A 13,514-nucleotide genomic window follows, 5' to 3' on the forward strand; every position below is an offset into this window, starting at 1 on the left:
AATTGTCGTATCCATTGTGAGGAACATAATTGAATTCTAAAATCCTTGGTTTACCTTCCTTTTACATTTTATAAATTGATGAGATATTTAATTGATGATGTCAAGATAATTTCAATTAAAATTAATAAAAATATTTTTATAAGGTATTTAAGAACGTAGCAACAATTGTTTTTTAAGATATATTTTGTTTGGAAACATATTGAAATAATATTTTTTATTTTTTTAAAATTATTTTTAATTTTAGCATATTAAAATGATTTGAAAATATAAAAAAATAATTTTAAATAAATAAATAAACAATTAAAGAACAATTCTTGAAACATAAAAATTAAAAAAGATTTTAATATTCATTTTATACAAACCCTTGTAAAGCCCCAACTTTGACATGTGAGGCTAAAGGTTAATGCAAGGTTTTTTATTTAAAGTAATCATAATTATATCATTACCAATTTGAACAAGATTCCTCGACAGAAATTGAAACTTGCTAGGATAATAATGATCAGCTAACCATCAACAGTGTTGTTTTTACGGTAAAAAAAAAAAATGTTTTTGAATATTTTTATTTTGTCTGTCTTAAGTTAATTTTTTGTATATATTTATATTATTTTTACATGTTTATATTAAAAATAAATTTTAAAAATAAAAATATTATTTTAAAAATAAAAATATTATTTTAACATATTTACAAATAAAAAATACTTTAAAAAATAATCATTATTATAATTTCAAATAATACATGAAAATGAAAATGTAATTTGTATATAAATTTTTTTATAATATTTTAATAAATAATGATTGATTGTATAGATATAAAAATATGAAATTTAGAAGTGTATTTTCAATTTATTTGGTTATTTTCTGCCAATTCGTTTTTGTTTTTAGAAATTTTTTTTGAATAAGAATCCACGACTTAAGCTATATTGGATTTTTTTTTAATCTTTAACTATATTAGAATTTAGTACCGAACACGTGCCTAAATACTTAATTAAAATCCAATTTCCCTTTAATTGCATCTCTCTCCATCTCTATTGAACTCTCATAGATTACTCCTACTGATTTAATTTGTCCACCCATTTTGTTTTTATTTTCATTTTCTTTTCACATACTATTCTTATCGTAGACAAAATTAATAAAATATAATATTATCTACAGCGGCAGAAAAGGAATAAAGATTGACGGCGGCGGAGGTCCGTTAGAGCTCCCTCTCCTTCAAATTCGAAAAAAACCAATGGCGGTCTCGTTAATAAGAACAAAATCTAAGCCCTGTTGCCCAAGCGTCGGCAGTTGAAAAGCCTCTATAAGAGCACACCCTACTGGCTCCACGTCCATTCAAATAGAAATCCCAAAACCCCCTCCACATTCCTCACCTCTATACCACTTCTCTTCTTCCCTTCGCTCCCCTCACTGTAACATCCACATTACAGTGCAGTGCTAATCAAAACGACATGTCGTTGAGGCCGAACGCGAGAGTGGAGGTGAGGAGGAACAAGTACAAAGTGGCGGTGGATGCAGATGAAGGGAGGAGAAGAAGGGAAGACAACCTGGTGGAGATCCGAAAGAATAAGAGAGAAGAAAGCTTGCTTAAGAAGCGACGTGAGGGACTTCAGGCCCAACAACAGCAGCAGCAACAGCAACAAGCCACCTCTTCTCTTAACATTTCCGCTTCTGATAAGCCGGTATTCTTTGTTTCTTTACTTTACCTTTTTTTCATTAATTTTTGTGGATAGTTAGGTTGAATTGTTCCCTGATTTAATAATTTGTTGGATCAATCCTGAATCATCATTTTTTTACCGATAATTATTAAATAAAAAAATCTCTCTCTCTCTCTCTCTCTCTTTTTTTATGGAGCTGATGGTTTTGTTAAATTAATCTGATGGCAGCTAGACACTCTTCCAGCAATGATTGCTGGAGTTTGGTCAGATGACAAGAATATACAGTTTGAGGGAACTACTCATTTCCGAAAGCTGCTCTCAATAGAACGCAGTCCTCCCATCAATGAAGTTATACAATCAGGGGTTGTTCCCCGCTTCATCGAATTTCTTGCAAGGGATGATTTTCCACAGCTTCAGGTTTGGATTCGTGCTAGATCTTTGTTACTTTATGTTTTGGAGAGGGCTTCATTATAGCTGCTGCTGTATCTATTATACCTGCCGGTTTAGTTTTTTTCTTTTCTTTTTAATTGTCGTGTTGTATTTTTTCAATGTTATATTTTAGTTCGAGGCGGCTTGGGCGCTCACGAATATTGCTTCTGGGACATCAGAAAACACCAGGGTTGTAATTGACCATGGGGCAATCCCCATTTTTGTCAAACTTCTAAGTTCTCCAGCTGAAGATGTCAGGGAACAGGTAGATGTTATTATTATTTTATGGAATTTATTTTTCTTTCAAGTAATGTCAAGGGGCCATCGTAATTATTTCTTGATTGGTTCGATAATGGCAAACTTACATTTTGCTGGGATTATAGGCTGTTTGGGCATTAGGAAATGTTGCTGGTGACTCACCAAAATGCCGTGATCTAGTCCTTGGTCATGGGGCTTTGATGCCTTTGCTTGCACAATTCAATGAACATGCAAAGCTGTCTATGTTAAGAAATGCAACTTGGACATTGTCGAACTTCTGCAGGGGCAAGCCCCAACCTTTGTTTGACCAGGTTTGACTTTCAAGATAGACTGTTTAAATGCAGTTCCAGTACTTTTTTCCCCAATTTGTTAATTGCTGCTAGTGCATGTGCTGTTGAAATTCAATGAGCAGACAAAACCTGCTCTCCCAGCTCTTGAGCGTCTTATACATTCAAATGACAACGAAGTCCTCACAGATGCATGCTGGGCACTGTCATATCTCTCAGATGGATCCAATGAGAAAATCCAAGCTGTTATTGAGGCTGGGGTCTGCCCCCGTCTCGTTGAACTTTTACGGTGATTTCTAAACTCTGTTTGCTCTTGCTTCTTTTTTCCTGGCATTTGCTTCTGAAAGTTGAAATGCTCTGTACATTTTCTGTTTCCAGTCATCCATCTCCAACAGTGCTCATCCCTGCGCTACGTGCAGTTGGAAATATTGTTACTGGAGATGACATGCAGACTCAGGTATTGTTTATACTTTATTTTTCTAATTAACCCCCGCAGAGACCCCCCCCCAGTTTGTTTATCTTACTGCTTAATTTCTCTTACCCTGGTTTTAGTCATGAGTTCATAATTGGCATGGTTTTGTTTATTTTAAAACCAATCACATACTCCTCCAACAGTTTTATACTGATCTTGGAAGATGGAAATACTTATATGTGCCCCCACTGCTCATTTTAGATGCACAGGTTGAAAATATAGATGGACATGCTTTTTTCTCTTTAATGCTCTAATATTCTAGATTAGTTGGCGTTTTCTATACAATTTCACAACTTATCATTACAACCTGGCATGCTGTTTTGCATTAATTCTGATAGCATGTAACGGGTTTGTTTCAGCTGTTGCCTATGCTTTTCTGGTTTTGAAATCAATACTTGTCACATTTTATAGTTTTCAAGTCAATACTTGTCATGCATTCATATTTGATGGCTATTGATAAGGATGGGTCTAAAGGTTCAATGATGTCTACACCCACAACCACCCTCCTCCAGCTTTTGACTGGCCATTTAATAGATGAGATTCCAAACAGTACAGAGTAGGGTTTTTTTTTTTTTTCATTGACTTGAGTCTGAGTGAAACTTCTGTACATGAAGGTCTCAATTGGATGGAGACCAGCTTGAGAGATTTGAAAAAATTTCCAAATTTACAAAAAATCAGATTGTTTCCTTCCCCATCAATGTGGACATGCTTCAGACAAACTTTAATTTTAGCTGTGAAGTGGAAGAATTAGTATAAACTCATGACTAGGGAAGATTATGAAATCAATTTATTTTCTAATCTCTCGATTGAGTATGTAGTCTAATTCTTGTTAGGAGGTTATTTTATGGTGTTATGGAATTCATGTCTCGCTTTTGTTTCGAGATATGTGCGGACATGCCTTAATTTTTTAGGAAGTGACTATTCGTTTCTGTTTTCTGAAAGAAACATGCTTGAATGAATAGTGGTTTTTGGTTGAGATGAAGTCTGCATTTACGTCTTGGCAGAGCTGTCTGCATTTATGTCTTGGCAGAGCTAATGATCTTGCATGTTAACCAAGAAAAAAAAAATTGGAACCCAATCAGAAATGGAATTCTAGAGATTTGAAAAGCTCGAAGGCGTGTAACATTCCCCAACTGCCTGCTTACCTAATGGCACTATGAAATGAGACAACTCAAATAAACTTATCCAAAAATATCCCAGAGAGGAGAAAAAGGGCTCAATAATTTTTTTTTTTTGAGAATTACTTAGATGATACATATATAATTTTCAGCATACCTCGATCAATCATCTGATGATATCTACAGCGTGTCTTATTGGTCTGATATGCTGCATGTATGTCATGTTTGCATGACTTGAAAATATGTTGGCTTCTGAGCCAATGATATAATGCTTCGTGTCATTCCTGATTTCAGTGTATGATAAACCATCAAGCTCTCCCATGTCTTTTGAACTTGCTGACAAATAATTACAAGAAAAGCATCAAGAAGGAAGCATGCTGGACAATCTCAAACGTCACAGCTGGAAATGCAAATCAGATACAGGTGAGCAAGACTGCTCATTAAATATCATCAGTGGATTCCTGGTTTGGATGAAAATTAGCATGTCCTCAAATTTTCTCACAATGCCTGTAATCTTCTGATTATTTAAAGCTTAGATATTTTGAGGGATACAGGAATTTACAGAAAGTTTTTTGGAGCTATTTATCATGTTGTTTTCTAGCCCATCTGGTAAAATGGAGTTATTTGTCCCCTGTCTCGGCTGCTTTAAAATTCTGAGTTAATGATTGTTTTATGTATCCCCATTTTGTTTACATCCAATGATTGTTTTTAAGTGAGGATATCTTTGAGGATGGCGACAGATAATCTACCAAAAAAAAGACTTCAACTCTCTATTAGATGTTTTTATCGCCTATTTGTTGTAATGTTCATTGCATGAGACTTGCATTTGCAAATTGCGCAGGCTGTACTTGAAGCAGGTATTATTGGCCCTCTTGTCCAATTGCTTCAAAATGCTGAATTTGAGATCAAGAAAGAGGCTGCTTGGGCAATTTCAAATGCAACTTCTGGTGGAAGCCATGAACAAATCAAGTATCTTTTTTCTCTTTCATGACATTCTTCTCCATTAATTGGTTATTTTGATTAATGTGTAAGTTAAAAGATTCAATTCTATTTGCGCATTGTAGGTTTCTGGTGGACCAGGGGTGCATAAAGCCATTATGCGATCTTTTGATTTGTCCTGACCCAAGAATTGTCACGGTTTGCTTAGAAGGGCTAGAGAACATTCTAAAGGTCGGGGAAGCTAAAAAGAATTTGGGCAACACAGGAAATGCAAATCTGTATACCCAAATGATTGAAGATGTTGAGGGTTTAGAAAAGATTGAGAACCTTCAGAGTCATGACAACAACGAAATATATGAGAAAGCAGTGAAGATTCTTGAGACATATTGGGTGGAAGATGGTGATGACTTTGAGGCATTTCCTCCAGGTGATGCTTCCCAATCTGGATTTCAGTTTGGTGGGACCGAAGTTCCTGTTTCCTCTAATGGATTTAAATTCACTTAAGGTATGCAACTTCTCTCACCTAGTTCGTAAGTTCTATGTACAATTTCTCTTCACAAGTGACAAAGGCACCTCCTGGACAGTTAACATTTCACACCGAGGCTGAGCAATTCCTGTTTAATAGGGATTGCTTGTTTGTGCTTGTTTTTCTATTGATATTCTTGCAAAGATCGAGGTCTGGCATTTCCCAATTAGTTGGCTGAGAATGTGTAAGTTTTTGGATATTAGTTCTGAATCTACACATGCAGGGGGATGCCTTCAACTTTTTGCCCTGTGTTAACTTCCCTAGTAGACTACATACCTGTTTTGATATCCGATTGAATTTTTGAAAAATCTATAGATAGTCTTGATATTTGCAGTTGATTGCTTCTCTATATTTCGTAAAACATCATCATAGAGAGTGAATTATCATTTTATAAAGCTCTACAATTTATTGTAACTGTACCGCGTTCTTCCAATTTTACTGTAGTCTTAGGATTATTTCCTTAATCACTTTTTTATACACACTAATTTATGGCAAAGGTTAATTTGTATTGTGTCACCTTTTCTGTGCCAGACATTTGCAGCACCTAAAGTTCATGGTGGAATGAAGCTGAGTGTCCAGGTTTAAATTAATGACTGTTATTTTTGGATAGGGAAGTCACATGCCATAGGATCGTTCTCTGGCTATGCGGTTCAAAAGATGATCTGTTACAGAGATGTTTTTATGTTTGTGAAGAGTCAAGAATTGCCATTGCTGGTGGAATCTACAATCTACAGAAAGTTTTGAGTCTTTTTTTTTTTTTCCTTTTTCTCATTTTTATTTTGCTGGGCATTATTTTGTCATGCCTTGGATGAAGCTGCTCATCACAGCTTGCATCCGTCTGTCGGGTTTACAAGTTAGACCGATGATTGGAAGGATACGCGTTGTCATATGTTCTTTTTAAGGTCTTCTCAGAACAGTTTGGAATCTAAGGATTGCCTTTCTATTTGAAAATGTTTCAATTTTCAGTTTTGAGGGGGCAATTTTTGTTGTCCGTGAAACAAAAACAAGAATTTATGATACAAAATTTACCATTTTTGCATCCTGATTCGCGGCAAAACTTGATTTATCCTTCCGCATGGTTTTCTTTTCTCTGAAGAAAGATGATATCCCTTGCGCACTGTGCTCATTTTTCTTGTGCTTATGGTCATTTTAACGCACGCCAGCAGGCATGTGTTTTAACATACGCACACAAGCCCATTTGAGAGAACCAGGAAGTACATTTTTCGAAATTAGCCTAATCCGCATGGCTGCTTAATTAATGACAGAATCCTTGCAAGAATCTAAAATGGCGAAAGCATGTGCGAAACCAATAAATGTGCAGGAAGAGCTTTGGTTGAATATGGACTGCAAGCCACGTGTCAAGCTGAAAGCGACATGATTGATTGGACAAGAGAAGGAACGTCCATCCTGTGACCGTCTGCTATGTATATAACGTCCAAATTTTTGTCTAGACGTAGCGCTGTAGCAGTACGCTGCCCATTTCCTCCCATTACAGGGTCGTTGGGACTAAAATACCTTCCTATCCAGCAAGTCTGATGGTATTGAACGGCAGGAACGTGGGTATTTCGGTAATATGGGATGCCATTTCGCAACCTGCTCCACTACAAGTGCCAGAAAGTCTGGAAATAGCCCTTCGCAACAGCCAACTAGTGGGAGACCCGTGAGCAAAATAGTACTCGTTTGGACAAACAAAGGCTAGATAAAATTCCCTTGTCCCTTTGATTCGTATCTCTCTTTTGCAATAGAGCCTTCATGGTAGAAAGATCAAGCTGTTCAATTTCAAAAGTCCAAAATAAAATAAAATTACTGCCACCTTTTTTAGCTGAAGTTGAGTCCCAAAGACATGAAGAATCAGCTCTCTTCCAATGATGAAGATGAGTGCCAATTGTCAAGACTGGGCTACTGTTGGTGGAGATCGGCAGCAAAGTTCGATGAATGTGTCAGGCTTAAGCTTGACCTCCCTCACATCGCAAGCCTTACACCAAGACTCAGAGTTCTTAAAGAGTTGGAGAGACTGGCTTTGATTGCTCATGAAGGACTCAATGAGCTCAGATACAAGCTACAAATGTATCGTTCAGGTGATTTCTGGGTGCCCACAGGAGGTCTCAAGAAGGAAGAGATGGACATTCCACCAGTAATTACTATTCTCTTGGTGGGTTTCTCTGGCTCTGGCAAGAGCTCACTTCTGAACCTTATGTACAGTGTTTTTGGTCGGTCTGGACTCATACCTTTTGCTCGAACTTCATCTGGTAAGTTTATTGTGCAGAGCATAGCACAGCCATGAGTTTGCATTTATACTCCAAAGAGTTGCAAAACTGTGGAGTATGAAGCATTTCTGGCAGCACAACTATTAATTTGATTTTGTATTTGTAGGCGGTGCTACCAAATACACCACCATGTACATGGAAGAGCACAATGTAATGAGATCAATGCAAGGTGGGTTTTGTGTGTACGATTCTAGGGGGTTTAATTATGGTAAAATTGGTGATGCTCTTGAGGAATTGTCAAGTTGGATGAGTGATGGGATTCACCATAACCAGCTGTGCCTGAGATCAGGTGATGATGTATTGCTGGAAGCCGACACAGAAACTATTGGTTTGAGGTCATCTTCAAAGTTCGTACAAAGGACAGTAAATATTCCAATGGTGGTGGTTAACATAGCAGAGGTCCATAAAGCCTCAAAAGCTAGTGATTCGAAGCCATTAGAAGCCACAAGAGAACTCTTCCACTCCCCTGCTTTGAGAAAATGCAGTAAGCCTTAGTCTTTACCATCAATTCTTCGTTTAAGGTGCTATCATTTTGACTTTCAGCCATGACAGCTCGGACAACACTTAACTGTATTTTTAATTCCTGTCCTTATAATAAATGGACCAATACACATAGACTCGTGAGAGAACTTAGTTCTTACTTTCAATTTCAGTATATTTAATTTCCTATCTACTGGAGCATGCAATTGTCTTTTCAGATGGTGTGGAATGTCAAACATGTTTCCGTCAGTTTTTTCTACTTTTTTTCCTGGTCTTGACTCAGAAGAGTTTGAATTCATTATGCTGTTTGCCTTGCCCCTACCTGCTTGCACCATCCTCTCTGCTGCATTTATTTCTTATCCCGTTACTGTTTGAGTGAATCTTCAATCATACTTAAAATAACCATACTGCTCTAAATAAAGCATTGCCACAGACACAGAAGACACAGAAGCAGGTTCATTTGGTTGTGCGTAAAATTAAATATGAATTCTGAGCTTTTTGTGACAGTACAATTAAGCAAGAACAGACAACTTCATATGGGAATGCTTAGCATGCAAAATAATGCAAGTTAATTGGCTCCATTTTGCTCGCAGACGAGAATCCTATCTTGATCCTGACACATGGTGACTTGTTGACAACCGAAGAGAGGATCGACATCAGGCTCAGATTATGCGAGCGTCTAGGAATATCAGAGACGAATGGAGTGTATGACATTGTTTGCCTCACAGAATATGGATTTCTCGCGGAAGAATCTGATCCTGTTTCAGCGTATGCCTTAGCTGAAGCTGTATACCGGGCATTGCTCATCTCAGACAGGGGGCATTTTCCAAAGAAAAACCTCCAGGACTGGGCAGTGTTCGTATTGTCATGGTTAATGTTCTTCATGGGTGCTCTCTTCTCCTTCCTTGCTGATCTTTGCTCAAAACTTGGACAAAGGGATAGGTTGAAGCACTGAAAGCAAGAAGCGTCTAATTTGCTCGATCTGTTGTGTATCACTAACTGGTACAGATTTTATTTTATTTTATTTTGCACTCAAGATGTTGCTCCAACAAAGGGATATGTTGTGTATCACTCCATGAGACTTTAGATGGCCTGACTAAATTATTCGATGTAAATTACTAATGACAGAGGCTGAAGCAGTGAGTTGATCTTTTAATTTAATTTAGTTTTGCAGCCATTAATTGGTATTTCACTCTTACATTCCAAAAGAGAGTCCATACAAATTGAACACGGTAGAGGACAATACAACTGGTCATGAATTTCTTAAGAATTTGAATTTCAAAAGAGAATTGTTCCTGTTTGCCATCCCCAATACAACAAAGGACAGTAGCAAGTGTTTGGTCCCTTATGCAAGAAGAACTAGTATTTTGCACATCCTAGTGATCTATGCTACCATTCATGTTATTTCCGAAGGCGGAACTCAATGAGATGGTTCCAGACATGGTTCCGTGTGATCGAGGAGTATGCAGCTTTCTGCCGCGAAACAGACACCGTTTTGGCCTTTTGCATTGCCGGTGGACTCGTGATGCTTCGAAGGACTGTTCTTTTTCTGCAGTGCGAGTGGGAGTTCAATGTCGTGACTCAATCATTCAATTATTATCGGTAAAGCCAATAATTATTTAGGCATCTCAGAGAGAAAAATCAGCAATAGCATCACATACCGCGACGTTTGGGATTTGATATGTTATATATTATGTTTGAAATTGTGTTTAATATTCTAATAATGATTTTTTTAAAAGTGTGTTTTTATTTAAAAATAATGTATATTTTAAAAAAAAAAACTATTTTTGATATTAACTCATTAAAATGATTTAAAAATACTCAAAAAATATTAATTTTAAATAAAAAATAAAAAGATCATTTTTTTTCTGAAAAAACGTAAAGCTAAACAAGTTTTTATATTGTTACGGTTTCATTTTTATATTGAGGTGAGCTGTGATATAAAAAGAGTATTTATTGAATAACTAGTTATCGGATTATACTTATAAATAATTAAATAGTACTTGGTTAAATTTTATTGTTATTAATTTTGATATATGAAATGACCAGCAAGAACTGTACTGATTATTTAAACAAAAAAATTTAATTTATATTAAATAATTTACGGCTTCTTAAACTTATACAGCATATGAACATATTTTTTATAAAAGTAATTCTTAAGTTTCAACACAAAAGAAATGAATAGGATGGCAATATTTATAGGCATATCATTTTAATATAATCAATAATATAAAAAAATTGAAATAGAATTATGTAAAACACTAGCACAATTGGTATGTATAATAAAAAAAATTGATGGAGAAATTTGTATTTTAATTAAAAAATCATTTTTTATTAAAAAAATAAAAATGTTTCTTTCTATAGTGACAACTGCTTCTATTTCAAAGCAAGATATTATATTGATCAAACATCTTAAGATAAATAAAAAAATTATATTAAGGTAAAACTTGTTCACTCTCTCGGAACAAAAAAGGAAAAGAAAGATATTTGATACAATAACTTCTTTATTTAAAAATGATAAAAAAATATTTTTAAACAGTCTAGAAAAAAGATCTATTTTTATTTATTTATCTCATCTCTGACTAAGTACATATTTATTCTTATTATATATATTTCTGTGGTATAAGACACGAATAAAACCAAGCACAATCTAAAAAACCATCAATAGCAAACAATCACAGGATGTTCCTTTCGTTTTATCAAGCTAGGGCAAGGACACAAACGATGAAGGCATGGATGGCTGGCTGGCTGCGTCTGGTCCAGAATCGGTGGCCTGGGTTTTTGTCTCTTCTTCCATCGTTATCTCTTCATTACAACCTCAAGCTTTACCACAACCTTTTCTTTTCCTTCCCACTGCTCATCTACAACTGCTAAGAAACAAAGGTGGCATCTTGTCTTGATTCTGCTTCATCTCACTGTCTCTGTCACAACCCATTTACCAAAATGTCCATCTACACCTTTCGCTTGGAGCCATGGGCATTTCTTGCTTTCAATTCTTAATTTATTCTGTGCAGTGATTTGATGGCGTGGTCTGTGCTTTATACATGAAAGTTCAAACGTCTCTTGATTTAGGCATTTGGGGTCCCAATACCTCTAAAAAAGGAACTGTGTGATCAGTGCAGAAGGGTATCATTCCTGTTGCACAAAATCGAGTGGAGTTTCTTATTTTGATGGAAAACAAAGCAAAATAGAACTTATTTCCTTGCTGCAATATTCTTCCTTCAACATCACATTCACCTCCGAATTGTATCTTTATTGGAAGATTTTTCTTTTTGGCATTTAGGGAAAATATTAACTGAGAAACAATCACCAAATCATTTCTTAAAAGTTTTCAAATATTGAATTAATAGATCTATTAATGGAATCTATCATTTAATGTATGAGATTTTCTCCAGAGAAAAAAATCATATATATATATATATATATAATATGTCATGAATGATAAATGGGTAATTGTAGACATTGTAGTTATTAAATGATAAATCAACGCTAAAGAAATAACAATTTCCACGTTATTTCATATGAAATGCACAAAATTGCTAAAAAAAACTATTTTGAAAACAACTATTATCAATAAGGTAGAAGAAAATCTTTGGATTATGGAGGGTGACTAAACTTTCTGTTACCGATTGTGATCATAAAATAATGTTTGTAATTGTTATAATAATTATTTTTTAAAATATTTGTTGTTTGAAAATATATTAAGATAATATATATTTATTTTTAAAAAATTATTTTTAATATTTAATTATAATAAAAATTTAATTTTTTTAATTTTCATGAAATTTTATTTAGAATATAATTTTTTTAATTAATGAATTCTAAAATTATCCTTAAAAAAACGTTATGGTCCTGGAATCAACCACATATGGGTATTTTAGTCTATTAAAGAAAATTTGAATTAGGGTTTCTGCGAGGCAGCCCCCACGGTAGAAAACTAGCCGTCTTGTTACTTGAACGAGGCAGCTGTTATTATATTTGCAAGGCTCTTCAAGTGCCCTGTTTCCCATTCCCATGTTTCTTCTACTTCTTTCCTATTAACACCTCCCTCGCTGCATTTATATCTCTCCTTCAATACCTAATGAGAATGTTTTTTTGTATGCTGTTGCTCTCTTCGCTTTAGGTCTTTTTGAGTTGAGACACACTTGCCTCTCTCTTCTTCCTCCAAGTCTCATGTCTGCTGAATCTTAACTTATCTCATACAGCACTTATTTTGAAGTGCTTGTCTTCAGTCTCTAGCATAACCTGTTTGCACTGATCATGGATTTCAACACAAAAGTGAGTGATCTTATCCTTTTTCCATAGCTTTTTGTTTTTTAATTTAGTGATGGTTATTGCTCGGTTTACTTGTTACTTAATGTCCTCGATTTTTTTTAAACAGGGATCAGAGTCAGAGGACATGGATAATACTCAATCAAGTAAGGGTAACGAGATCAAAAGAAGATGCATGGATTGCCAAACTACAAGAACCCCATGTTGGCGAGGCGGTCCGGCTGGTCCCAGGGTGTGTGTAACTATTCACTTTGCAATGATTATCTTCCTTAAGTTTCTGTATTGTGATTCTGATTAGCTTTATTAATAACTTATACTTTTATTATTTGCAGACACTTTGCAATGCATGTGGGATCAGACAGAGGAAGAAGAGGAGAGCACTTCTTGGGTCTGACAAAGGAGGAGCGGAGAGGAGTAAAAATAAGATTGCTAAAAGCAGCAATAGTAGTAAGCTAGGAGTTTCATTGAAGCTAGATTTGATGGGTTTTAGAAGAGATGGGATATTGCAGGAAGATTGGAAGAGAAAACTGGGAGAGGAAGAACAGGCTGCCATACTCTTGATGGCCTTATCTTGTGGCTTGGTCCGTGCTTAGGATAAGATAAAGGAAAGCATTTTTCTTCTGCGTGGCTTTCTAGTTGTCTTCAAGTTTAAACCCCAATCAATATTCAATGTTTTTTGATGGGGAAATTGCAACGTGTAAAATTGCAAAATGATCAAGCACTTACATGAATACAAACAATGATTTCTTTTCACATTAGATTCTTTTGTTCATCGTTAAACATTCGGGATACCGAACGAAATCCAGCAGTTTGA

The 13,514-nt window shown here is 35.4% G+C and overlaps 3 protein-coding genes across 3 annotated transcripts; all 3 read left to right on the forward strand.

Annotated features, from left to right (window-relative positions):
- Positions 1–1,173: 1,173 nt before the first annotated feature.
- On the forward strand, positions 1,174–6,724 carry LOC105137585 (importin subunit alpha-like). The gene is made up of 10 exons (XM_011043378.1): positions 1,174–1,676; positions 1,881–2,069; positions 2,215–2,346; positions 2,465–2,650; positions 2,752–2,915; positions 3,005–3,083; positions 4,511–4,639; positions 5,058–5,185; positions 5,281–5,660; positions 6,213–6,724. Exons 1-9 carry the CDS (start codon positions 1,446–1,448, stop codon positions 5,657–5,659), a joined length of 1,617 nt encoding a protein of 538 aa, XP_011041680.1. The 5' UTR covers positions 1,174–1,445; the 3' UTR covers position 5,660; positions 6,213–6,724.
- A 458-nt stretch (positions 6,725–7,182) lies between these two features.
- LOC105137594 (uncharacterized) lies at positions 7,183–9,460 on the forward strand. The gene is made up of 3 exons (XM_011043391.1): positions 7,183–7,930; positions 8,055–8,432; positions 9,022–9,460. The coding sequence occupies exons 1-3, from the start codon at positions 7,525–7,527 to the stop codon at positions 9,381–9,383; spliced, it is 1,146 nt and encodes a 381-aa protein (XP_011041693.1). The 5' UTR covers positions 7,183–7,524; the 3' UTR covers positions 9,384–9,460.
- A 2,890-nt stretch (positions 9,461–12,350) lies between these two features.
- Positions 12,351–13,458, forward strand: LOC105137600 (GATA transcription factor 16-like). Its single transcript, XM_011043403.1, has 3 exons — positions 12,351–12,706; positions 12,810–12,932; positions 13,033–13,458. The coding sequence occupies exons 1-3, from the start codon at positions 12,689–12,691 to the stop codon at positions 13,291–13,293; spliced, it is 402 nt and encodes a 133-aa protein (XP_011041705.1). The 5' UTR covers positions 12,351–12,688; the 3' UTR covers positions 13,294–13,458.
- Positions 13,459–13,514: the final 56 nt, after the last annotated feature.

This window comes from Populus euphratica, unplaced genomic scaffold (assembly GCF_000495115.2).
Source record: "Populus euphratica unplaced genomic scaffold, PopEup_1.0 scaffold2.1, whole genome shotgun sequence".
In the NCBI taxonomy this organism is placed as follows: domain Eukaryota; kingdom Viridiplantae; phylum Streptophyta; class Magnoliopsida; order Malpighiales; family Salicaceae; genus Populus; species Populus euphratica.